The 27,831-nt window shown below is 41.2% G+C and overlaps 1 protein-coding gene across 3 annotated transcripts in view; it reads right to left on the bottom strand.

Annotated features, from left to right (window-relative positions):
* Positions 1 to 230: 230 nt before the first annotated feature.
* Positions 231 to 27,831, bottom strand: part of SMAD1 (SMAD family member 1) — a 48,443-nt gene continuing 20,842 nt past the window's right edge. For all 3 annotated transcript variants that reach the window (XM_074867404.1, XM_074867406.1, XM_074867405.1), the window contains exons 2-7: positions 25,973 to 26,596; positions 12,587 to 12,844; positions 9,778 to 9,894; positions 5,835 to 6,056; positions 3,531 to 3,787; positions 231 to 1,641 (exon numbers count right to left, since the gene is read on the bottom strand). In XM_074867404.1, the coding sequence (XP_074723505.1) occupies positions 1,498 to 1,641; positions 3,531 to 3,787; positions 5,835 to 6,056; positions 9,778 to 9,894; positions 12,587 to 12,844; positions 25,973 to 26,372 (1,398 nt within the window). In that variant the 5' untranslated portion in view covers positions 26,373 to 26,596 and the 3' untranslated portion in view covers positions 231 to 1,497. The remainder of the gene's footprint in view (positions 1,642 to 3,530; positions 3,788 to 5,834; positions 6,057 to 9,777; positions 9,895 to 12,586; positions 12,845 to 25,972; positions 26,597 to 27,831) is intronic.

Raw genomic sequence — 27,831 nt, 5'->3', positions numbered from 1 at the left:
AGGATACTTCAGTTACTGCACCCATTCTAATCTTGCCTAGTTAAGAAATCTTTCTCTCTGGGGTACTCATCTCATATACTGAGTTTAGTAGAGTTACTAACCTGTACTAATCATAAATGTCTAAGCTCAGCGTATCCTCATTTCTAGTGGTTCCTCCTCCAAGACCATATCTCTATCTGGTTTGTTAAGAGCCTACCAAGAAGTGGACAACACAAGGTTTTAATCAAATGTAAGCAGTAACAACAGGTTTTATTCAAAACTTCCAGTAAAGAGGACCCACTAGTTTGGGAATAAAGGTACTTAAAGTACTACAGCTTACGTGAATATAAAAGATCAAAGAAGAAAATAAACCAAGCAGTAAAAAAAAAAAATTAAAAATATATATTTTTTAAAAGTTTGAAATAGACTCACATAGGGATTTTGTAGTCCTCCAAACAATTAACAGTTACTAGGTTTGGCAAAACAAGATTCTCTTACAAAATTAAAAGCCTACTTCTGTTACATAAACTGTATAAAACTGCTCAATAGTTAGAGAGCACTCTGTACAATTTTGTCTTGAAATACATAGAGCTGCAGCCTTCAAACTGCAGGTATTAATCATTTCATCCTCTTCACGGGTAAAAGAATTAACTAGCTGCGCAATTGTTTTGGGGGAAAATGAAGAGGCAAAACCAGTCAGAATTAATAAGATGAAGCCACTATAAAAATGAACTGCACAGCAAAACTCAGACCTCAGTTTAAACTAACAAGCTATGTTTACAATATATTCTACATTTCAGTTGTCATTTTCCCTTCCCACTCCCACCTCCCCCCATTCAAATATTCCTAATTCCTTTATGGTCTAAATCTAATTAATTTCTAGACTTTCAAATACACCGTACATACATTTAGCAAAAAACATACCTAACATTCTTACAGCAGTATGGTCAGGACACAATTTCAAAGATTATTACACAGTTATTGAGATTAAACCTTATGACTCTTTTTTTTTTTTTCTTTTAAAGAGAACAGCAACCATCAGCTTAGACGAATGGTTTTAAAATGTACTACAGAGAGCCTGCAAAAAGCAGACTTCACCAACATCAGCTCTTAGCCCCAGAGGACACAGGGGGAAACAGCGAGCGCTGAATGTAAGGACGAAAGAGAATCTCAGAGTGCCAGCTACAGGAAGATCCTTCGGGAACTCAGTCCGACAGATTGTGGTTTCAGCTCGGTCGTCCCAGTTGCACTAAGCCCTGCAAATCAACTTTGTAATAGTACGTTACAATGTAAACTAAAATTCCTGATACCAACAGTATGTCAAAGGGGTTGTTCTGGGTTTTTTTTTTTATTTCTGAATCCAACAGTTGGTCACAGAAGTCAAGTATTTTCATGGCTCTTATTCAGCTGTTGCCAGTTCAGGGGGGAAAAAAAAATAAAATCTGTGTGTCTGACTCATACGTCCTTCAAGTACATGCAAGGCTCAATTGTTTCCAAAACGCAGGAGCTTGGGACCTTTTAAGACACTGAAGAAATAGGATTATGAGGAGAGCCCATCTGAGTAAGTACTTTATCCAGCCATTGAAGGGGACCATGAAGATGTATTTCTATCCAGCATGGAGTGCTTGTTACATCTTGGCGATGATATTCAGCTCCCCAACCCTGAAAACAAAATCATAAGTGGGGAAAGAAAAAAAATCATCTTATTTTATAATAGCAAATATGTGAGAAGCATACTTCAATCATCATCTTTCTTACCAAAATACTCTAGCTTTCAACAGTCATTATCAACAGGGTAGCAGGGTGCCAACTATTATCACATTTCAACAAACAAATCTGAATTTAAAAAAAAAAAAAAGAAGAAGAAATTTGGAGGAAGTATCATTGTGAGATCTCTTGATCTCTTGGAATAGAATTCTTTATATTCTTAAAGACATAACCTGTGGCAGTGCAAAATTTCCCCATACTTCACTGCCAGCTGCATGATGTCCCAATAAAGCCTCTGAAGAGGGGGATAATCAAGTCTTCTCTGCCAAGACCAAAAATAGAGCAAACTGGGGGGAAATGCTGCCAAACATCAGCAAATTAGAAAATGAGGTCACAGACTGACATTATGGAAGTGGGGGGTGAGGCATCTGTCTGACAAGAACCAAAGCATCATTCACAGGATGGGCATGATAAACTGAGCAGCAAGTCAGAAGCTTTCCTTTCTGGAAAAAGAGGGCATGGTCATTCCCCAGCAGGCTATTTCTCAAGTTAAGACAAGATATGTTTTGTTTCAGCTCATACGTGATTCAGTTACAGTAATTATCAAAGATATAAGGAGATATTCAAGCAGCACTCAAAATCATTTTGTAAGTGAACCATTTTTGGGGCAGGTATGGAGACAAGACTAAGACAGCCATGGGTACAGATAGGTCTGCTCTGTATTCACCCCTAATGAAGGGATTACCCAGCTCCCAACACAGGTGGCAGCCGCTCTAAACACTGTGTGCTGCAACATCCAATACGCAGGAGAGGTCCTGTGCAACTGTTGAGGCGATGCTGCCGTGCGGCTCTATAGGATGCAGACCTATAAACAACCTATACCATTTTAAGAACCCCTGTCCTAACACATCTTAAAGTTTCTATCCTCCTGACAAGAAGAGCACTTTAGCATATTACTATCCTCATCTGACCACTTTCCTATATGTGACCAGCCCTTTTATATCGGTACCTATGTTGACACTCACAGGCACATCACAAATCTTGACCTTGCATCCCCCCTAGAATAAAAAGCTATGTATATTATTCTAAATAATTACTGCAGCACCTAATTTGGGAGCTGCCGGTCAAGACAGATTTAGAGGATTATGCTATCTACACTCCCACAACTGCTATAATGACTTACACTGCAGTCCCAGCTCAACTGTCCAAAAATATCACCAAAGAAACAGGAGCATGAAGTTCAGCTGAGCCTCTTACAGACTAGGAGATAGCATGGACTGTAACAATGGTCAAAAAAAGGGGGCAAAAGCTGATGCTACATAATCAACTGGTGGATTTTCCACTTTTAGGCCAGGTAATTAATGACTTAATTATTTTCAAAACTTACTCATACTGTATCTTACCATATCCCACAAAATTAAAAAGACAAGCCCCATAATTCCAGAGTAATTATGCAAATAATTCTATATACATACACAGTTTATACACATACTAAATACAAGAATTCAACTGAAACACTAAAAATTTACAAGAGGCAATTCAATGAAATGAGAATAGTTAACAGACATGATAGAAATGCTTCACAAACGACTACAGACCTATGTGAAGACTTCTTCAAGTCACCTCAAGTTTTCAAAGTATGTGCATCAGATGGACTTTTGTCCACAAAGACAACTTTGTTTCATTAAGATTTGTCTTACACTTAAGGAACATTTTTCCATACTTAAAATTCAACAGCTATTAACAGGTCAATGGAGGGAGGCACTGGACCATTCAAAATCACCACATTAAGAAGAAAGAATTTATTTTGCTTACAAAATTACCTCAAGCAAATTTTCACATACCTTTACAAAACTCATACGGAGAGTGCACATCTTAGTAAGCTCATACACTGTCTCAAAGCCATGATTAACTGACTGAGCCAAAAGCTGAGCAAACTCTTGATTATTGAAAATTTTCAAACTGCAGCCACTGGGGATTTTGCAGACCGTGGTGGGATGGAACCCATGATGGTAGTTGCAGTTCCGACTTTGCACAAAAATACTGCTGTCGCTCAGACACTCAGCATACACTTCCCCACCAACGTAATAGAGATGAACACCTGGGAAGAGAAGGTTGACATAAGGAGATGAGACAAATTCACACTGTGTATCTATTTCTCACGCTCTGTTGCCACAGAAATATGTTTCTGCTTAAAGAGATAAACAGTTTTTGCATATCAGACCATCATCTGTCTGTCTTCAAACTTGGTATTTACTTTTCTGTTTCATCAGTAGGCAATTTGTGCATAGGGTGCCTATGTACATATATATAATGGAAATGGGCAATTCCTGCATTTTAACACATTGCATATTCAACAATAAACTAACAAGCACTGCAGTAGTTCTGATGCAGTACATTAGATAGCTTGACCACTTGAACTTTTTCTCGTTATATTTATGTAAAACAATACTTGGGAATGCAAGAGGAGAGAGCAGAAACCTACTGCGTAATTTCTAGATACTAAAGCAGCCCCAAGCTTGATTCTCTGGAAAAGTCCTGAATGCTGTTTTGGATAGCATGAGTTTTTTCAGTTCACTTTAATTCCAGAAAGCTGGAAAAAAGAAAGTTGCCTTTACGTTCCTCAGATGTATCTGTCAAATGAGGGTACAAACCAATTTTATAGTCCTTTCCCCTTCTACTGCCTGCTCCCTCACCTGCCACTGATGGCAGCAAGCCCCAGAAGAGTGACATACAGGGAACCTTTGTGGAGATTTGCTGTCACCAGGACTCAATTCCAAAGGCTTTGAGAGAAAGAAAATTTGCCTTTTGTGTTTAAAAATGGATTATTTGCTGTTTAAACCTTTCACCTCCCACAGCGTCGTGAGTCAGAGAAGTGAACACACAGAATTTAAAAACTAAACTGAAGTCCAGTCAGAAAGCCTTGACTGTGCCCTGTTATCTAAGATTGACTATGTACGTACCTGTGTGGGTACATAAATACTCTCACCTGATCTGCAAAAAACTTATGGCTATGTCTTTGAGTTCGGGATTTACTCCTCCTTCCTCAAAAACTAACAGTTTTACATCATCATTAGTTACACGCATGTGCTTATTCAACAGCATCCTTGTCTCTTCCGCACTCTGCTTCGGTACATATGCAGTTAAGTGCTTCAGCAGAACTCTGCTTGCAGCTGGGTTACTTTCAACAGGAAAATGAATGAGGTGTTAAATAAATATCCTGATACTTGGTAAGATGGATGGGGAGGAAAAGAAGTAAGAAGTATTAGGACTTGAGTGGCACAACACAGGTGTGCTGTACTGCTGAGTGCTGCACAAGTCCTCAGGTCTCCAGACCGAGGGCTTAAACTTGAAGTTCTCTTCAGTTACAATTCTTTTCTCCTCTATGGAGGAGGAAGATATTTCATTAATTGGCACTTACAACATATGCCTCGCTGCTTGGGCATGCTGAACCCAACTGTCTCAGAAAATTTATAGTGTTTTAATAATGTAAACACCTAAAAGATCTGTCTGGCAGGAATGCCCCATTCCAGGGGGCAATGTCAGTTTTGCCTGTCATTTGCATTACAGGTGGTTCCTCAGAGAAGAGGACTGTATTAAGTCAGACATAAACCAGAAGATTTTCTCTTTTGCAGGACGTTGTCACAGCCATAGAAGAGAAGCACAGAATTCCCACTGAAAGAGTAACCAGCCTGTGACAAATGCATTTGGAAAAGCTATTTTAGCAGGTTGTCTCTCTAAATACATGTTAGGATAGCTAATTTATGTTGGAACTAAGGCTAGCTAAAAATTTGGTGCCGAGAACTATAATTTGGATTTCCACATACACCAATAATCAAGATAAATCAAGACATTTCATTAGACAAACTATCTTAAGATGTCATTCCAATTAAGATTATGACAGCCTTTGGGCAATTAAAAATTGATTAAGGGTAAAAGCTTCCTGTAATTACATACCAGGTAAGAACAATACTTTGCTTATACAATCTGACCAGAAAATTACATATTTACCAACACAAGCACTTATCCCATGTACTTGGGAAGACCAGCCTGCTCTTGAGGCAAGTGGCCCAGGTTGTCATGTCTAGGGGAAACACCCCCTCTCCCTCCCCAAACCCAAAAAATGGATGCAAAGATCCAAAACTCACCTTTGCCAATATGCCGCCTAGTGTTCTCAATGGTGGAGTTGCGGTTAACGTTTGAGAGCAGCCCCAAGCAAAATCTGTTCTTGTTGTTTGAAGGATCAGTGAAGCCATCCACCAGGATGCTGGTGGAAGAAGCGTGGAACGCCTCCCCGACGCGATTATTCAGCTCATAGTAGACAATGGAGCACCAATGCTTTGGCTCTTCATAAGCAACTGCCTGAACATCTGTAAAGCAACAATGGAAATGTTACAATCTAACACTGCTGGAACACAGACTTGAGATGTAAAGATTCATAAACCTGCAGATTTTGGCTGAAGATGACAGAAAGATGAGCTGGATAATTAAAAGTGCAGCTAAATGAAGGTTCTTCTCTCTTCAGTTATTTTTGAACTGCTGCATCTTCTACAATACACTATGGTGTGGGCCCAGACAGCAGAGAAACACTGCAGTTATACAGCTCTGCTTTCTTACCGATTTAGTAAATTCATTTCTACTTCAGTTCATTTTACTCGGATACCAAATTACAAGTCACCTTTGTGCTTACCATAAAGTTGTATAGTGACAGGGAGAAACAGCATCACACAACTGCACAAGAGACCATTTGTAACTTTGGGTACCGAGAAGTATAGCAAAGTAGCTTAAACACGAAGTCAGCAGATCAATCCTTCAGCATTCAGGGCATGCACAAATCTTGATCCTGGGCTTCTTGGGGGAAGGGTAGGAGACTTCAAAAACTAAGAGAGATTGACATTTGTCTGCAGAACATGCACGAAGCACATCTTCAATATGAATAGATACTGCTTGGGATTGGAGGCTGAACAAGGGCATAGCGCGCAGGATCCTGACAATTACGCTGCGCTGAAGAGCGGATGAAATGGAGGAAGGTACTATTTAATGAGAACCTTTTATTCATCAAGTGCTACAAAATGCAAAATCTGAAACTGTTCATCACCAAAGGAATTACTTGCTGAGTAATAGCAAGGATTTCTCAGAATGTGGTTTTCCAGACTCTGGTAACAAGAAGCTCCTCTTGAACAGCTCCTAACTGAAGCTGGGAATTGTGCAGAACGCCGACAGAAAATTCCTGGTTCACGACTTCTACCCATCAAGCTCTAGAAACACATGGAAGTCTTGAGGTAACACTTGTGACTGTGCACAGGGAACAATTTATCCAGATGATACCAAAGGTCTTTACGAAAAAGTGCTTCCCAGTGAGTGTCCAACAACAACACGAGCTTCTTCAGATATCTGCACCCAGTGCACATTCTTTCAAGTGCCAAATGCAGCTACAAATTATTAAACTGCCTGCAAATAAAAGGAGGCTAGTGAAGGGATGTGGCTGCTTTGTGTGGTTTCTTTTAAATGAAGGAGGCTATTTATTTTACTGCTAAGCCTAGCACAGTTGGACTTGCTGCTAAGATACCAACTTTGCAGATTAAAGATCCAACTACATGTCGAAGTGCTAAAATGAAAATCAGACTGGTATTATGGGAAAACTTGCTTCTCTGGCCAGAGGTTTCCTTCTCCCAGCCTCAAGTCTTTACTGAAATAAGCCAATTTAGACCAGCGTCCATATTTTCCTCTGTTCACAGATCATACCGCTATGAGTTTTGAGACACGTGCAAAACAAAAAACAAAAAGTCCCTGCAAACCAGCAGTACATAGCAGATACAAAAGGTGGCAAATAATCAAAAGCAGGAGAACACATCCTGTATCACTGTGTAAAACTTTTGAGCATAGTGCCTACTGCTGACCAATAACTTGATTAAAACACTGGTAAAAAGGAGCTGATCTTTCCTGATAGCCTAGCATTTTCTATCCTTTCACATAACTATAAAAAACCCCAACACAATAAAGAATAATGAAAATCAGTCATTAATTATTAGTAAGAAGTTACTACACTTTTAATTCCCATGAAGATGCCAGCAATTATCAAAGCTGCAGCTTTGCCCCAGTTCTCAAAGTCAGGAAGAAATCTTGCCAGCTGGCCATTCTTACAGAATGAATCATATCTCTCTCACACAGATTTCATACTAACTTCCTTACATTTGCTTTAAGTCATGCAGAGCAGGTGCGTTTAGTCTCTCTATTCCCAGCATGGGCCAACAATGGAAATTACCCAACTTCATTGACAGGATGCAGCTTGTTAAATCAAATCTCTTAAGACTAACAAATCACCATGAAGAATACGCTTCTAAAAAGTTTGCAACAAAAATGCTGCAGTAAGTTCACAGTAAAAACTCTTTTACAACCTGCAGCAGATTTTTTTTTTTTGAAGTAGTGCAATTACAGCATATGTATATGAATAATAAACACATGAAGGCACATATAACTAAGGTTTTTTGTGGGTTTTTTTTGGGTTTTTTTTTAATGAAAGGACAGAAATTAAAATCCATTGTACTAAGCTACTAGGAGGGAAAAATACTAATAGACACAATTTTTACTCTGAAAAGGTTAAAAGTTAAAAAGCAAGAAAAATGTAAACTCTTTTCTCTATCAACTCTCATGTAATAAAGGAATTCTACAGTACTCATGTATTTTGTGAGAAGGACAAACATGGAAAGGTCTGCAACTAGAGTTAAACATTGATAAACGTGCTTTGGGCCAGCAAGGACTATACATACACACAGAATGTACTGGATCAGTGAAAAGTGGAAATGTTACAGACAGGGTTTATCACATGTAAAACTCATTCCACACAGAGAGTAAATAGGTTAGCACAAAAGCTATACAGATTGTTCTAAGAGGGCAAATATACTTCCTGAAACCAGACATCAAGCTTAGCAACAAAACAAGTACAAAAAAAAAAAATCAAACAACAGTTAAATTGTTCATATGTTTGTGATCTTGATAATCATTTTGGCACAGCATCCAGCTTGCTGTTCTTTCTTGGCATGGGCCACAACTGTGTAAGCTTATGTGTTCTCTAAAGGGGCTATTTCTCACAATGTGATGAATGCACTAAATCCTTTACTCAGCAGTCACGGCTGGCTGCAAAGGCTTCAAAAAGCAATGTGTAAAAAGATGCCCGTGTCATAGTACATAAAGCAGTATGGGTTTTTTAATACAGATTTTAAAGTCTGTAGCAATGCCACACCTCAGGCAGACAGCTCTGAATTGTGAACCAAGTGCTATCACTGCATGACTCAAAGATGGAACAAAAATGGTGGGAGAGGATGGAACAAAACAAAATATGAAAGAAACCCTCAAACGCCCTTATGACCAGGAGAAAGGTAAATTATTAAAAGCAGAACATACTCTTTAAAGGACTGAAGTTTAGAATTCAGGACAAAAACAAAATAAGAAAAGACAATTTTCTGAGATGTACTGTCTCAGAGTTAAAAATACAGATATTCCAGTTGCCCAGGTAAAATGTCTCTGGGAGTTTAAACAACTGACAGTATTAGCATCCATCCTCTGATCAAGTCTTTGCTTGGAGAGCTATACTTGACCACCTCTACTGTCATCCACAACTCAGTAGGCTCTATATAGCATTAACTGCATTGTTTCAATAAGTCAACGTAATCATAAGAGAAAGATTCCTTTCCTTGCACACGTGTCATTTCAGCATCACACACAGAAATGTGAAGCATCACAGGAATTCTTTCTGTTTAGTGATTAGTGGAAGTTCCAGATACAAAACATAAAACAACTTTAGTTGTTGAGTTGGTTGGGAGTAAGAAAGTAATAAACCCTGTACATTTTACATGCGATAGCTTCTTGTCTTAAATATTTACATTTATAAATTTTTATCTCCAGATTTACCATTTCATCCCTTACAACAACAGAAAAAACTACATGGTTGGGTTTTTTTTTTCTTTTCTACAGCTAAAAATTTCCATAATCAACATACATCCAAAACTAAAACTCAATTATTAAAAGTAAGTTCTGAAACTTCTTTACTCTTAAGAAGCGAAGCAGAGGACAAGAAAGAAGTGTTTTTACCTCCTCTGTGTATGTCAGGGGGAATTGCAGGTGCCATCATGTTGGTATCCATTGGCTGGGAGGTATCATGTGTCATCTGATCTTCCGGAGGCAGGTAAGCAGGAGGGGGAGTATCAGCTAAATATAGAAAAGGCACAGATACACAAGTCCTTTCCTCTCTTTAAAGTATATATACATATCCACATAAACACTTCTAGCCTGGAAATGCTTCCAGCCTGACTCAGCTATAAACTGCCACCCACCAGAAATCTGAGAAAGCAATCCCAGACCTTGAATCAGGAAAGCAAAGAATTACTGTGCATATTAAGCACAACTACACTATAAACGAGTCACTCCCCCACAACAAACCACAGAAGAAAGCTCAGCTATGTTTCCAGCCCACGTTTTTTGCAGGTTGAAAGTGCCGTATAGACATTAAGGCACAAAGAGGTCTCAGGACCGGGCCAAGAGTAGATATTGAATGTGGTAAATGTGAACAGGAGTTGGAACAAAAACTTTTAGTTTGAACTTTTCTGTTTCCAACATGATTCTATCAGCAAAGTATTCAAATATCCCAGATATATCCAGGACCTTATTAAAACTGTCATTGAGAAGTATTAGCTCTACTTCCCTAGATTGGGAACAGTAGAAAGTGTTCAGGAACACAAACTCTACAGAAGTAGCCATCTGGGTCTGGAATTTATTTGTCAGTGTCTCTTACTGGCCGTACTGCCCCATTCAGGATTGTATCACTAGCCTAGAAGTAGCCTGTGCACAATGACCATACTCACTACCACACTGCTTTCAGCCCTGTTTGAAGCATCCCAGCCAGGTACTCGTGTTGCCCTTCAGTTGCCTATTCCACTTCTGGGAAAGGTTCCCAAATGGCTTCTTAGAAGCTGCAGGAAGTTGCCGATGTCACCATTTCCCAACACACCAGAGGACACTCTCCTCCAAATCAATTGCACAGAGGTACATGCAAGAGAAACCCTTGCCTGATCCCTGCAAGCTTTCGCTGCAAAAGCTGAGATTAGATTACCACTGTACTATCTCTGGTGAACACAGCTGCTGTTCATCCCACATTTACTTCCATTACTGAGAGCATGAATTGCAAACTACCACAGCAAATAATCACAGGGGCCTCCAAAACCCTGAAAACCAAATAAGCATCAACCAAAGGCAGGTGAATCATACCACTGCTTTGGAAGTTTTGGGGTTTTCGTGGTGGAGTTTTTTGTTTGTCTGGTTGTTTTTTTTTTTTAAGAAAACCCATATATTAATGAAATCTATTAACTGCTTATTGTTTAGGAGATACTCTGTTGAGAGCTTTACATATAATGCTGGCAGGTACCTTGCTAATTCCCTCACTTGGATACCCTCAGTTGGACAAGAGAGCAGCAGAGAAAGACAGATGACAACAGGACTGTATTAAAAGCTTAACAGAGTTAAAGCCTTGTGTTTTACTAAGCCTTAAATGTTCGTGTGTGTGCAAGCATTATGTTAGCGATGCACAGATAGGGAAACAAGGTTGTAGGGTCACAAGCAACAAATTAGCCAGTATCCAGAAAGTTTTCAAGATCTCTGAATAGCTGCCTTGCTGCCTTTTTTTTTTTTTTCTTTTTTCCCAAAAGTCAGCTTCTTCCCCCATTAGGGCAAGACGGACAACTGTCCAGAGCTAAGCATCAAGGACATCAGTATCTTGACCTCTCCTCTAATTGAATTTCTTCACTGACTTGTCTTTACAGGCATGTGGACAGAACAGACCCTCAAAAGATCAAGTGAACTTCCACAAGTCAGTGTTCAGGAAGACCTTGTTAGAGAAGCCTTTATCTCTGCTGGAAGAGCCCCAACCACACCAATCCTATTTAAAAAAAAAAAAAAAAAAGAAAAAGGAAGGAAAGAGCTGGTTTTGTGGCAAGTTTTCACACTGTTTAGAAAAGCCAATACAAACTCTCTTTCCTTCCCTCCTGCCCCTGCAAATTCAGTAGTCTTCACTCACAAGAGAAACATTTTAGAGAAACAACTATCAGCAGCAGAAATCTATGGATGTTTATTTCATGTAATAGAAAACAGATTTTCACAAGTCTGCCACTTTGTTTACACACGCCCTCCCTCAGCCCCTGAAGAAAACATGAAAACAGAACATGAGTAAGCATTTGTATGGAATCCTAGAATTTAGATCAAATCTGTCACAGACTGCTTCTGCAGTATTTTTATCCATCTGCATATAAAGACCAAAGAAAGACAGATTTTTCTATGGACATCAGTCAACAAAGAAAGGCTGTTACTTCTTTGACTTTAGGAAGTAAAACCTGCCTGAAGATTTCTGTTCAGGGCCTTAAGGAACTGTTTTTCAGTTGAAGTAATTTGTTCCTTGAAATTACATCATTATGTGAAAAAATTCTATCAAGTAGCAATAGCATGATCCCCTTGAGAAACATCCTTCTTTTTCAGAACTAAAACCTTGTGCTACATTTATGATGATCTCTTTCCTAAGCAAGGATGGTCTGTAGCATTACACTTCTTGTGCATTAAACACTATGCTTTCTAGGCTAAACTGTTTTGGGGACCAATTTAACATTTTGAATCCCTCCCCCTGCCCCAGAAGAGTTTTACTGTAACGCTTTGTGTTTGAAAGAGGCACAATATTAAGCCACTCAATATCATTACTAGATGAAGTGATTACACAGTCTTTATTACCTTACATCTCTCAGCTGCTATTGAACACAAATGTTGGCTGATAATTTGGTGTTATTAAGCAAAAAAATCATGATACCAGTGATGTGCAACTACCTTCTCCCTTCTGAAGGGAAATCGAAGTTGACCGTACCTGGCATCTGGAAAGGACTTCCCGGGTCTGAGCTGGCTGGAGAATGCGGGTAGGTGCTACTGCTGCTTCCAGGCGAGTTTGGATAGCTGCTGTTGGGTGAGTGAGGAAACGGGTGACTATTGGGTTGCTGAAAAGAGTCTGGGAAAGTAGCATTGTGTGGCATGTGGGGCTCGTTTTGTCCCAGGTTGCGGAACTGGGCCAAGAGGCTGTGCTGGGGATTGTACTCGCTGTGCCTTGGAACCAGCACCGGAGGAAGGACTGGAAAGGGAGAAAAAGAGAAAAGCCACAGTGTTAGACTCAGTTCTGAAGGACTAGGCTATACAGGGAAAAAAACACTCCACATTGTTCCTCCCCTAGGGCACATTCCCATCTGTCTTAAAAACAAGGTAGTCAAATCTAGGAGCGCATGTCTAAGCAAGAACTCTTTTCCTTATATCCGGTTACTGCATAGCTTGAATTCATAGTGATCATGCTAGCTACCTGGTTTGCCAGATGGGAGCTTGTTTTCACAGAGGGCCAGTGAAGAAAAGCCAAGAACAAACCGCAGTTCTGCATTTTATTTTTATTCGCACAAAGAAATGCTGGGAAGTAAGCGTGTTACAATGCTGACATGCAGTTCATTTTGCTGCACTTGTGATCCTGCTAATCATGTAATGGCCTGTAACCCAAAACCTTGCTAATAAGGACAGATATTTTTTCTGAAGACAATACTAATAGGCCTTGAACTCAGTCTGGTTCCAACAGCTGTAATTTTATTTTTAACCTGGACTATGTTCTTACAAGTTAGTATTAAAACAGTTATTAACTCTTCAAGTCAGTTTACAAAATGTGCAATTTAAACGAAATTATGTAGTTCAAAACAACCAACTGAACAGCAATTGAGCTTCAACTATAGGCTACTATGGGATCAGAGAAACACACATCAGAAACTACTAGTCTCACCACACTCCCAAAGCTTCCTCACCAGCGGGGAAACAAAGGTCTCTTTTTAACTGGGAATATGAACACGATACCAGATACACTAAGATAAAAGAATCAGCTCTTTTTCCAGTGCCTCAGCTTCTATCTTTGAATGCCTCACAGCAACACCCAAGCCACTCAAAAGATTAAAAGCTAGTCTTGTTATAGATTGAGATTTTTGGGCGATGAGGGGAAGGGGAGAGGGAGATCCAGGAACAAAATAGTGGAAGTGAAATGAAAAAGTTATTCCTTTCCACATCTGCCTCCCTTCAGCACCTCCATTTTCCAGCTCCAGCAGGACTAGAAGAAACCCCCCAGGATAGTCTGCCTTCAAGTGAGGGTGCAGAAAAAACACAAAAAACAGTGAAAGCAAGCCAGACTACCATTCCCTCTCCCCGAGACTCCTGCCCTGTCCCCAGCAGCAGGTGGGCACACAGAAGAGGAACGGGAGCACGTATACAAAACAAGCCTATGCAGACATAACTATCACTCAGATTCAGAAAGGTGTTTTGCAGACAGCTGCTTCACTAAAAGGCTGAATTACAAACTAATTGCAAAAAAACCCCAAACATCATCTTGCCAAGACAAACAGGTTCTTCCAAGACACTGGGGCATCTTTACTCTTCCAGCACTCTCCTTACACAAAAGCATTCAGATACTTATGTGAGCATCCTCAAGTCCAAGAGTACCAGGACACTGCTCGACGCATAGACCAGGCCTGAGGTCTAGGTGTTTAAAATGGATATAAAAGGATGCCACACACAAAACTCACTCTCCATTCCTAAAGCAAGTGACAGATTAAATAATAATTAAAAAAAAAAAAAACCCACGAAAAAACCCCACACCAACAAAAAAAGTAGCAGCAGGTTTCCCTTGCTCTTTTTCTTTTTCCACGTGCCTAAGAAAGAAATTAAGCCACCAGATTTTTTGCCTGCTAGTGGCATTAATGCATGATACATTTGATCCCAGAAATCTTAATTGACCATACACTGAAAAAAAAACCCTCACTACTGAAATTGAGGCTGCCTGTCAGAGTCAGAAGCAGGTTTTAAAGATTTAATGACATTTCACTTTCTTAGAGCGGCCTCACTGAGATTCCAACAGATCTCAAATATTTGAGATTTGAGGCAGATGTCACCTCTAAGTAGATTAAAGATGTGAAAATTTTAACCAACTCCACTTTACAATAAATATACAAAGTTCCTAATTATGGCATTTTCTGAAACAAAACACATTCATCTGCCATTCTACGGAAGTTCTCAATTGCCAAACACCCCCGGGGAAGCTGCATCTCCCTTGACTGTGCAGACTGTCCCTTGCCTCTAACGCAACCGTTCTCACACATCACTGGAAAAAGTCATTAAAAAAAAAGTTACTCAACATTCAGGTGGACATCACAAATCCCCTCGTTCACAACACAGCAAATATCAACTCCAATCTCTCAGAATATTAAGATCTCTGAGAATTAAGCTTGTTCTGTTAAATCTAGCAGTCCTTTTGTAGTGAGGTCAAGCACTATTTAATTGTCATAGCCAACATTTGCTGGGCTAATAAATTACCAGTGAAAAAAAGTAACAATGAGATCATGTGTTAAAAAGTATTTTCCCTTTCCTGTCTTTATGATTCTTCCTTACTTTTCCGAGCATTAAAAACACAGCTTTCCTATCTCTTCCTTTCCTATGGATGAAGGTCAAACCATTAACTTTCCTGAAGTTAAGTTGTGCAGAAAGTACATCACCCACCTTTCCCAACCCCTACCTCGCATTAAACAATGACACACATGACATCACAGGAAGCCACACGATTTATAGCATTTTAAAATAGCAGAAGAACAGGATATTTTCTGTATGTTTTCTGTAATCAAAATAAAGTAGTGCCAGATTTTCCCAAGGTATAGACGCATGTTTTCTCTTGTTGGGCAGAACCACTGGTGAAGTTTAGAAGGACCTGAAATAAGAACAAGTCTCTTCTTCCCAGCTCCCCCTCATGCAAACCTAGACATTTTGTCCAACTACTTCAACGTCAAATGATGAAATGCCAACTTCTTCAAAACACACATAGAAAAGGGGGAAGGGGGGAAAAGAATTCAACTGATATTGATACAGCACAACTATATATCAAAAGTATCATTGCAGAATTTCCTTTGAGTGCTGCCCCGAATTCACATCCTCCCTGCATACATACAACCTTAAATGAGGAGGAAAAGCCCTGAAAGGCCACGTTAGGTGGGACAGGGACTAGAGAGCTCCAATTAGTCCAACTCCAAGACAGTCACTCACTGCCATAACCTGATCTCTCTGCAGCTCATGGGCTTTTTGCAGGCTAGCCGCTCCTACCGGAGTCACAGAGGAGTTAATCTGAATGCTATTCACTCAGGAGTGAAGACGTGAGCAGGGACTGGGCCCTTTGCAAGTATGGAAGGATGCCAGGAGTTCAAAATGGAAAGGGGGATGCATACCCTTCTTGCTCCCCTCGCCCCTGTGTAAGGTGCTGAGCTTCTGGTCAGGTTGCAGACCTCAACCATATGGAATAACAAATTACTGAGGCTCTGTACAGCAGGGGAGGAGGTTGATCTCTGTTGCAGCTGCCAGCTATAATTGAAGGGGAGAAAGCATGAGAGTTATTCTGTGCTAAGCCAGCACACCTGTTGCTATAAAATAATGAAGCAGCGCACATCTTTGCCGTGAGGATCTCTGCAGGTCACTGCTCTAACCATTTGCAGCCAGAATTTCTCCCTTCCTCTTTACCTTCTTCAGCAGAAGGGAACACAGATACAAAAAAATAAGATTTTTTTTTTAAATTATCATGGGCTGCATATATTTAAAGGAAACATACTATTAAATACACTGTTGTTTTAAAAAGCTATTGCAACAGATTTGCAAATTCAACCTCATTAAAATGGTTAAAACCAGTTAATGGAGTAGAACCACAAGTCATCCGACAGCTTGATTTCTGTACTTTCTCAAACACCAGATTAAAAGGTTTTATGGGCTATACCACGGCTAAATTTTGCTCCAAGATTTTGTGTCTATGTGGACCTGGAGTTGAGAGTTAATACATGACTACTAGCAGTAATGCTACTAGTAATGGTTGAAGAGGAAGACAAACCACCTAGAAGCCAAGCTGGTATGTTTGTGGAACTGTGGCTCAGAAGAGATACACTACCTGTCAAGACAGCCTGGGAATCGGGTAGCTTATTTTTACCATGCAAATAATACCCAGAGTATACCTGCACCAAACAAGTGGAACTGTATTAAAGAAATTACAGCTACAGGGCAATTTCACCCAAAGGGCTATTTCATTTAAGAGCCAAGAATACCAAAAATATAGAAGATAGACCAAAGACAAGCTGGCTGTTCAGACAAATGTTCCAACTAACCACACCAAGAAAGAAATGCTTTTATGAAAATGTAACGGTTGCCTTTGAAGAGTGCTACTGATCTCTACTCTTTGCATCTCCAGCATGCCATCCTCTTCTTTGGAAAACTAACAGGTGTGCTGTCCTAGAGTAAAGATTTTCTTGGTTTTCTTTTTCTGTTTATTTTCACCTTCCGAAGATAATGATTTTAGCAAACATAGAAAGTCTCCCAATTTATGACTACAACTTCTTTTGTTTTTTAAAGTTTCTCTATTAAAAAAACCCTCTAACCCAAGCCAAAGGACCTGCTGTACTTTCAGAGTAGCATATTTTCGTCCAGATGGGTTTTGGTTATCTTACACAAGCTCAGATGACAGCTAGTTTCCCTCAAGAGCTCATTGTTTTTGCATGTTATATGAAGGTTTGGGTACGTATCTTCCTTTCCATGTCTGAAAATTGAAAGACCAAGTAATGAATTACAATAAGGGGCCACATATAAGAAAGCAGACTTTGATCATCTTTCCTGACAAAGTAGATTCTACTTCTTCTGTGAGCTTTATAAAATTAAAAAAAAAAAAAAAAAAAAGCGCAATTGCTGCTGCACTTTGTGCTCTTAAAAATCATGACTTGGTCGACATATGCTCTGTAGAAGGGTTTGTACAGGCTTATACCACAACATGGCTCTCAGCCCTAATGAAGACCTGAAGGCACTATCATTAGACAGTGCACTTTAATTTCCAAGCATCATATAGCTGTATTTTCATATGAATATATGCAAAGCCACTTATGTTTTACTAGAAAAATAGAACTGTGGGTTGGGAAGGAGGGAAATCCTCACGCAGCAGTTCATGCTATCTGGAAATAGGTATCAAAACGGGGTGGGGGGGTGGGGGCAGAGGAACTTGTGGCTTGTACTCCACGCTCTAGATAGAAAATCCTGCAAAGACGAAGTTGTAAGAACAACAAAGAGTTAGGAGAAGAAGAAAGAAAAAAAGCAAACCACCCAACAACAAAAAAACCCAAAACACAGCAGCAGTGTTAAACTAACAAATTTCAACTCTCCTACAGACTCCTAGCTTAATTTCCTGCCTTTGAGGCCATGGCAGCTGAAGCTGGCTGTGGCATCCTGGTGAGCAGCCCAGTCCCACGGTGGGAACAGAGCAGGTACCAACGCACGCTCAGCTGAACGTGCTTAGCTTTGCTTGCCGGCTGTAGCATTAGAGAGTCAGGGAAGCATGCTGACTGAAAGGTCTTGCCAAGATCTTGCTTGTAAACAAAAAATTAATAAGTGTTGTGGCAAAAGCAACCTCTGAGGATCTAGCTACTTTATGTTGTTCCAATAGCACCTGGCTTAAGCAAGACTGTGCTATTGGCTGTGGTAGCACAGCTTTGCTTTACTGTCTTCTCAAAAGCAGAGACACCAGCCTTTTGGACTTCTGCCCCAAACCTGTGTTCTAGTAATTACAAGTGAAAAGGCTCAATAATAGCTATTCAGCAGCCTGTTTTGGGGGACAGATGGACAAACATGCCGGACTTTCTATTCCAGGAGAAATCCAAGAGCTGTCTTGTTTTCTTAACTCTTAATTTTATTTTGCAGTTTCAGTAGACACCACAGGTTGATTTGTCATTTTACATAGTTACAACTGAAGACTTGCTTTACTGGCTTTACTTTACATCAGACATCTGGTCTAAATGCATTTGGCAAGTAATATTAGTACATTTCCTGCATTACAATATTCAGCTAACATTAGATTTTATTTGCGGATGCTCTGATAAGCTAACATTTTGATTAAACTGACATTTGTCAAGGCCAATTTCAGAATTTAGTACTAATTGTATGCACATTAGTGAAGGAGCTCTTGTAAGCGGATTTGGGGGGAGAAACAGTCCTGATATGGGAGGAAGTTACAGTGTGATAGCGTATATTAACTCAGACATTTACACAGACCAGAGTTCAAATTACCTGTACGAAAGCCGCAGTCACCATCCTACTGAGTAGGTGAAAACTTGGAAGTCTGGTCTTTTAAGTCAGATGAAACATCTGAATCTGGTTAATTTTAAAGAAAGAAAGAAAAAAAAAAAGGACACCAACATATCCTTCTTGACAACTTATATCCCTTTATTGCAGTTTGTTTTCCTGACACGTGGTGAGGTTAGACAAGGAAAACCCTGCCATTAGACCATTCCCTCCTTTCTGCCTCCCTATTTCAGTTCCTCTCCCCCAGGTCAGTTCTGGTGGGGAATTTTAGAATCAAATTCTGCAAAACTGAAATGAAGAAAGTTTTATACTAACTTGCCAAGCAAACTGACGGTTGCTTGCTATTTTGGGGAACCATCCCATAATTGTGCCCACCTGTTGTAGCATGCTATTTTTAAAGTTACACCCAACAGCAGCATTACACAAGTGACATGGCAAAACTCCTCAGCAACACCACCCTCCCTCAGCCCCAGCCTGCAGAGGTGCAGAAATCCTGCTATGGAAATCAGGCGGGAACAAGGATTTTTTTCTAATTTGGTTCTACATATTAACTCTGAAGGGACACACTGGTTTTCCCCTCCCTTACGTCCCCTGGAACAGCTTCCCTTTCGCCTTCAACCCGCTGGCCCCTCTCCCCTGTTATCCTCTGCCAGGCCTGGTGCTGTGGGAGTCGGGCCAGCAGCTGCTCTGCTGGGCTCCCTACAGCCCGGGCCATCAAAGCTCTTCCATCTGGCCGGAAACATCGCGGAGGCTCTTGCCCCAACCCCCCTTCTCCCAGGTGCTGTGGGCTGGGAGCCACCAACCAAGCGCCAGGACCTCAAAAAGCCCAGCCAGGCAAGCTTGCGGTCCCAAAGGGACTTGCAGCTTACTCCCAACTTCTCTCTCCTGGCTCCAAATTTGATGTGGACAGACTCACACACCTGCCAATTCGACAGTCCCAGGAGCTGCATTTGAACCCTGTCACTTGCTGAAAGCAGCATTAGCAATCTGACAGGGGACCTGCTGCAACAGGCTGTGTCAGGTTTGAAGTGCAGGGGGAGTATGCTGTGACAGGTTTTTAAAGACCCTCTTCTCAATCTACCCTGTCTAGAAACACTTTGGGAATATTAATTTTATATGTAGTGATCCTAGGCCAGTTGAGTACAGGGGGATGAGATGGGGATGACTGACCCATTTAATTTTTCTGTAAAGTACCTAGAAAGAGAGAGCTCACAAGTATGACCAGACCAATATACACAACCAATCATCTGTGTGATTGCAAACGGCATTCAAAAGCTCCTTTAAACATGACATATTTTTCTTTCACTGAGGACCAGAGTTGCAGCGCTGTACAGGGGAGCATTCAAGAAGCATTTACTTCAGGACTGTGAGAGTCTAAACCTGCCTTATCCAGGACTTCCACCATTTCAACCTTCTTTCTGCATCCCTGATGCCTGCAGTAGGTGTGCAGCCTTATGGAGACTCACTTAGACCAAACAGCAGAAGAGATCAAAGACAAATATGAAAACAATCATGTTAAAGTCATAGGTAAGGAGTCCACGCCAGGAGCAAAAACAGCATGACACACCTAGTGCTCTCCTCAGAGCCTGGGGACCTCGCCTGTACTTGTGGCAAAAAGCAGCTATACTTTTAGGTAAAATGTTTCTTGCCAAAAACAAGCTTGCTGAAGCAGACATCCACTTTGAATTCATGGTTACAATGGGAAGGAACATCACAGTCTTTAGGTAGAATTGAAAATTCAACCATTCTAACAGTATACTTGTCTGCATCACAAAAAAGCAACTGCTGCTCATCCCCTGATTTGGGTGGAAGATTGGCACCATCAGCTTCATAAAGCCCCTTGATGTAGAGCAGACTGCAGCCAGCTCTCCAAAGAAGAGAAGCTTCATAGAGGAAAATCATCCAGCCTTTTTTATGTATGCTTTATTGGTAACTGCAAAAAACCTGAACCAGTGTAGTTATTTTCTGTTTCCAAGTGGCTGTGCTAATGGGCTGATCCACACAACTAGAATATTTCAGTGGATGGATTGTCTGATTCTGGACTGACCAGTTTTAGTACCTCCTGGCATTGCACGCTTCAAGCAAAGCAGAGCATCAGTAAGCACCTCCAGAAACAAATATCGAAAAGTTCACGACTGCATTTCCCAAGGTAGGTTTAAAAGCTCACTGAGATCAATGAACAGTAGGTTTCTCCTGAGCCTGATCCCTGAGGAGGTATCATCAGATTCTGGACACTCTCAAGAGATGGCATTCAGTTGAAGGGCAAGGGGTGGCCATTTACATAAACACTGCACTTTCAACCACCATTTCCACACATGAAGCATAAAAGAGAAGTTAATTCCTCTTTTGCCTTCTTTGTAACATATTAGAAGCTCAATCCTCTTTAACCTAGCAAGCTGATGAGCAAGGACGCTTAGCAGAGGCAAACTAACACAATTCTGCATCAGATGGAACTGAAAGCTAGTGTTCACTAGTACTATGAGAAAATTAAATACTCAGTTTCTTCATCTTCCTTCCTTTCCTTTAGCTAAGGCAACAGAACTGAAGCTCCTTCCCTAAAGCCACATTAGAGGTGTGATTTTTTTTTTTTTTTTTTAATAGCAGCATCAATTTAAGCACCTCTTTATCCTCCCTGCTCTCTATCCCATTCCTTTTGTTTTGCTGTTAGAGCAAATGGGATCCAGGCTTAAATAAATAAGAAAAAAAAATTTTTTTCCCCCCTAAATTCTGGAGAACATCATTCACCTGAGCCCCCTGACATAACTGAGGACAGAGGCAAGCAACAGAGGCTGTAGCTTCACAGAAACCAAAGGAATAAAAGAAGGGAAAGCAGTATCTCTGGAAGGACTTCAAAATGTCATTTCACACATTCTCCAGCAAAACCTGAGAGGTTGTATGTGACTTTTTCCTCAGAGCCTCTACATATGCTCTACATCTAATTATTTCTCAAGTCTTGATCATACTTAAGGATAGTCTCAAGTCAGGTATGAGCCTGATTTCCAGGTATCTCTAAACCAAAAAATAAAACTGAGGAGAAGAAGCAGATTCAGCCAAGTGAGCACACCAATTCAGCTGAGCATGCCAGTTTTTAAAAGGCATCAAGTTCAGACCCTGCCCTCCTTAATTAAAAGCTTTGCTTTGCCTTGCCAAGGGAGAAATTTGACAGCCACTAACTACCCTGCACCAGAAATAATTCTGCACACAACAGATGTACAAAACAGCAGCAGTGAGCTACTGTAACACGTTTTAAGGAGATATTTCTTCCTGGCGGTTGAGTACAAGATTGTATTCCCAACCCCAGCAACAAAACAGCCTCTACTTTCTCTCATTTCCCACCACCTCCACTCCTTCCCATATGTCATCTGTAGGGCTGTGTTGGTACAGATGTTCCCACAGCCACGCCACGAGCCGCAGCGCTGCTCTGATCAGCCTGGAAGATAACACAGCAGGGAAGGGAAAAAGTGACTGCGATCTGGTTCAGCAGATCTGGTTCAGCACAAGGCCACGCAAACAGCTGTGCTGGCACAACACAGCGAGCAGGAGCTGTTTATACACCTCACCACTGATCAGGTCTCCATCGCCTGGGGGGAAGCTGGCTGTTACCAGGCTGACTGAGCATCCCGTCGTCACAGGAAGGCCACCCCTCCTCACCTCCACCCTGTGCCCTCATGGTGCCTTGCCCCCACCTGACTCCGCAGCAAGCAAGCTGAGGACACCGAGCTTGCCAAGCTAACTGTGCCAAAAAGCCGCTTTCTGTCTGTTCAGTTTTCTTGATCGACTCCCCGCAGGATCATATAGGCACCGGTGCCTGCGCAGAGCCTCTAGGTCAGGTTAGGCACGAATATGGTACCACCACGTTACATCCATGTGCCTGTCCGATGCCACATTGCCCTCCTTGCTCAGGGGCAGCAGCACAGCCCGCACTCAGGTGCGCCTGGGAGGCTCCCTGTTTGACACTGCTGATAAGTTTTCCACCTCCTCTCAATTGTTTACAACCAGCTCTTGTCTAGCCTGGCTAACAGAAAAATCTCGTTTGGATTCAGGTGTAGCTTTGTACCTGGCAGACACACCACAGCTTGCCAATTCTCACGTTTCCCAAGCTTCTCTTCTCAAGGTAAACAGCAAGGATGGAACAAGGTATCAGGGTAGAAAATCCACACATCCCTCTGGCACCATGAAAACTAAGATGCATCCACAGCATTAACTTCCCAACAAAGAGCATTACCTGATTTTAGTGGTAAATCCTCAAATACATAATCTGTTCCTCAAAACTTACAAACACTGAAACAAATCAGAGGAGAACCAGCAGAAGAGTGAACGTACAGACGCCACCCCATGCATGAACCGAATGCTTGAGCTCTCCAGAAACTGGATCTGCACAGAGCAGTTAAATATAGACCATGCTATCAAGCAGAGCCAGAATTTCACGATGTATCTTGCACACATAAACTACATCGTACACAATCTGAGCTTCCAATTTTGTTTTGTCAAGAGAAAGTACATTTCTAACCCTCCTGGCTGTGATGCCTTGGAAACACAAACCTGGATATCTGCTCGAGTCCGTAGACTGTTGGAAACAGTGACTCATGCATGAATTCCCACTACCCATTAATCTCAAAGCGTAAGCACTTATGCAGCAATAATGGTGTTTTAATGTCCTGGCAAAAATAGGAAAAAATGGTTCGCAGAATTTGGGAGTGACTGTCAGGAAATGAAGATAAAGATGATGCTTGGAGGACAGCAAGAACAAGGAAGGACAGGAAAAAAGAAGTCATAAGTTATGAAGCACAGCTCTCCAAGACAAACGGGAGTTCAGCTACCACCTGTTTCCAAAAGCCATGTTCTACCACTCATCTCCATGCAGTATTCCTCAAAACAATGTGTGTCAAAAATCTGTGGCTGACTAAATATAGACCCCTCCTCCTTTACATACCCAGCCAGACACCTCAGTAAAAGCAAAGTGGGCTTCAAACCCCACTCTCACACTTTGGCAAGCTGTTACAAGTTCAAGATGTAATTTCAGCTTGCATCTAACATTGTACCTCCAGACCCTGATTTAACAGAGCACCTCAGCAGAAGTGAACGCTACCTCCTGGTCAGCAGCTACCTCCAGAATATCTAAGGTTGTTAGAGCAGCACATCGAGCTTGTGAAAGACTGAATACTCCTGCCTGCTTTGCCAAACTGACTACAGCCCTAACGCTTACAAGAAAACTGCCCAGTTGCCCATTAGGCAACTGTCCAAGAATATCTAGTTTTCCCTGAAGAAGGGTACACTCTGGACAAAAAGGGAAGCATTTTATTTCCACCATCTCCAACTTAATCAAGTTACTGTTTTGGATTCTTTTTCCAGCAAAAATTCTGTAGCTACATGAACGTAGAGATTTTTATCTCATCCAAAAACAATTAAAGAGCAATCCAGAATTCAGGCTTAGGTAATAACTTTTTGCTCTGTTTCTCAAATACAGAATTCGTAAGTTGACTTAACACCCAAACCCCAGGCTTCCAACCACTTAAACTACTTTGTAGCACTCAGCAAAAAGGTACACTTTAGTTAGACACCTTTTGCAAGTTTTATTCGATTTTTATCTTGCAGTTCTCATTGAAGTGACATGACATTTTCAAATACCTATTTTTAAATATGGTATAAATGGTCCAAACTCAGTAATTGTTTCCAAGATTAAAGCAAAATGAGTTAGAACATGCCATTTGACATTACAGAAACAGTATGAGCCCAGCTGTTGCTCAATCTGATGGAAATAGACAACTTTCAGGAATCCGAATTTTCAGTATTTCGGAATACTGAATGCAAGCAACTAGTGCAGACAGCTAGCAGTACAAGGACATAACTATTTTACTATCCTGCTTCTGCTTAAGAAGGAATTGTTTAAAATTAACGAATAAATGTTAATTTTTTTCTTTTTCTTAAGAACTATTCTTCCAGTGCAGAGTTCCTTTGTTCAAGCTTCTGCTGCATAACTACATACATTATGGGTATTTCCTCTGCCATTCACATGATTTCCAAGTTAATACTAACACACCAAAGGGAAATATTTAACATCTAGATATGCACCATGTGTTGCAATTTCCATCCATAGAAAAACAATCTTGCAACAATCTTATTTTCACTTGGTTCTTTAGGTGTCCATGCCACTCTGCAGAGACACCTTCACAGTTTATGAAATGCCTAACACAACTGAACTTCCCAAATTTAAACCAGGGAAGTCCACCCATGCCTGCAGTGCATTTCTGCAGATCTCGCTGTACCACCTCACAAGCAGCTGGAGACTAGTGTAGATCTGACCAAGTACATTTCATCTTAGTCCCTAGAAGTATTCCCTGATAATAAACTTGCATAAGTAAAATTAAGCACAGATTTATCAAAAAGAGGTTTGGCCTTTGAAGAGGAGACAGAGAGAATGGGTTGCACCTTAAAAAAGAAGTGGGGAAGTGGGTAGCAGGTAAGCAAACCGTGCTTACAGAACAGCCAACAGTAAAACTTCACATGCAACCAAACATTGCTATCAAAGCTTTAAATTGAGGGGATTATAGTCTGCTGTCTAAAATCACAGTCTTTTCAAAAGGCCAAAATTGTGGCAGACCCGAAAGACAGTATTATCTTCTGGGGGATGAAGAAACAAACATGATACAAGGGAGATAATAATTCAGAAATAATAAGAATACCACTACCACAGTATGTCAGAACGGTTTTCATGCACAGACTACAATAATCCTTTATGTTAGCTTGCAACGTTTTGTACAGATTCACTAATCTGCCCAATTCAGTAAAAACCAAATTAATTGAGGGATAGTGGTCACTAACAAAACCAGGTGATACCAGGCCCAGCAGCTCGAGGCATATACTAAGACTATGCCTCTGCATAGTGATAAAGCATTTACACAAGTGAAGCATTTGCCATGTGAAAGGGAGAACTGCTAATTAATGCTTACATCCAGATAAATAGCAGAGGAAGAATCTGACATTTGCAAACAACCACTATTGCTTATTTAAGCTGATGAGTCACATGATTAATTGCCATACTTTGCATTGTTCAGATAAGGTGTAAAGGTACAAACAAGGAAGAACCTACCAGGACTCTCTACCCGCTTGTAGTGGTAGGGATTGATGCAAACCTCCTTCTGTTTTGAACCAAAGGGAAACTCGCAGCATTCCAGTGGTTTCAGTTCGTGATGGCTCTGCAGGTCCGGCCAGCGCCACACTCTACAGTAAATGACATGCGGAAGCCCTTTCCGGTGTGACACCTGAAGCCTGCCGTCCAAGGAACGAGGAATTGTGACACAGTTGCTGGGCTGACCAGGACAGCTTAAGGCTTTTTCCAGCTCCTCCATAGCACCTTTTTTCTTCTTCAGTTTTTTCACTAATGCATCAACAGCTTTCTCTGCCCATTTTTCTTCTTCATCGCCCTGCTTCCATCCCAACAGCCTCTTCACTGCTGGACTGGTGAAGGAGAATAAACTTGTCACATTCATGGTGACCCCACTGCGGTGATACCACAGAACCGAGCAGGAGAGACTGTCCTGTTCTTCCACCACCACCAGGGTACAGCAGATTGTGTCAGTAGTCAAAAGCAGCCTGTATCAAATAATTCTGATGCTTTTTTCTTTTCAGTCCTCCAGTCCCAGGAAGGCAGCGCTGACATCCCCCCTTGACAGACACGACCTTCTCATTATTCTAAACTCTTCCGGCTGAGAACCTGCAGGAGAATATCGGGGGGGGGGGGGAAGAAAAAAAAAATTATTTTTTAAATTAACATACAGCAGTTAAAAACATCCTCCCCCAACCTGCAGGAGTGGTGTGACCAAAAAACAACCAACAAGAAAAAACAACAAAGTGCTGACAGCCTCCAGAACTGGACTTAAGGCATATATGATTAAGACTTTTAAGCAGCAGAGCCTGCTGCTGAACCCCGTATATCCCTCTCCCCAAAACAGCCCTGAATAAATGAGGTGATCACCCTGGAAAATGACACAGCATAAACAAAACCAAAAGAGGTTGGGGTGTGGGGGTTTAGCAGTAGGAGAAGGCAAGGGCTAGAGGTAGGTGGTGGGACAATTCCCCATCAGCTCAGTTCCCTCATCCAATTTGCTGTGTGGCCTCAGTGATTTTTGTGCCACGCAACAAGGGGGACAGCAACTGCATTTGCCAGCTTCAAACAATACTTGTGCTCAATGCCCAAGCACACCCTCGGTTCATTCCATGAGAAGCTCAATAGAAAAAGCCGAAACACAGGAAGATATGGCTGTATTCCCACACATATACTCCACAAAAGGGCAAGGGTCCTACATGAGAAATGTAGTTCACATTAAATCTAGCCTAAAACAGTCCTTCAAATTTCATCTTTCACTGTTAAGGGTGAAGGACGCTCCCCTCTGCCTATCAGCTGTTGCAACCTTAACCAGCAAAACATCCCAAGGAACCAGTGCAAGATCACTAGCACTTTTTTTAAAGTTTATTTTAGAGAGCAGCTGGAAGCAATATGCTGCAACAGCATTGTGCTACCCAGACCTCACCAAACTGCCAGTGATGCAGCTCAAAAAATCACTGCACTAGACTTGTGCATACCACGATCTGAAACAAAAACAGTTCAGATTCACTTCCAACTTACTTTGAGGAACAAACAGAAAAAATTAGAAAGGAAACTAGAAAGATCCTTGCTCTCACTCATCTTACGTAAGAATGAAAACTCCATCTCCCCACCCCACCAAAAAGCCCTCATAGCTCATAAACAGACTGTGAGGGAAAGATACCATGAACTTACTTCACCAATTACATCCTGACCCTTCCCGCTGCAATGCCTGCCTGATGTATCAAGGACACATCAAGGAGTGGGAAGAAGGAGGAAGTCCTGATAAGAGGATTTTAGACAGCACAGTGGTCCTCGAGTTTGGAGACATGGAACAGGGATGAAGCGCTGGGTGGAGCGGGGGA

The sequence above is a fragment of the Strix uralensis genome, chromosome 4, assembly GCF_047716275.1.
Source record: "Strix uralensis isolate ZFMK-TIS-50842 chromosome 4, bStrUra1, whole genome shotgun sequence".
Classification (NCBI taxonomy): Eukaryota; Metazoa; Chordata; class Aves; order Strigiformes; family Strigidae; genus Strix; species Strix uralensis.
The sequence above is the reverse complement of the archived record's forward strand: the minus strand, read 5'-3'. Positions and strand labels throughout refer to the sequence as shown.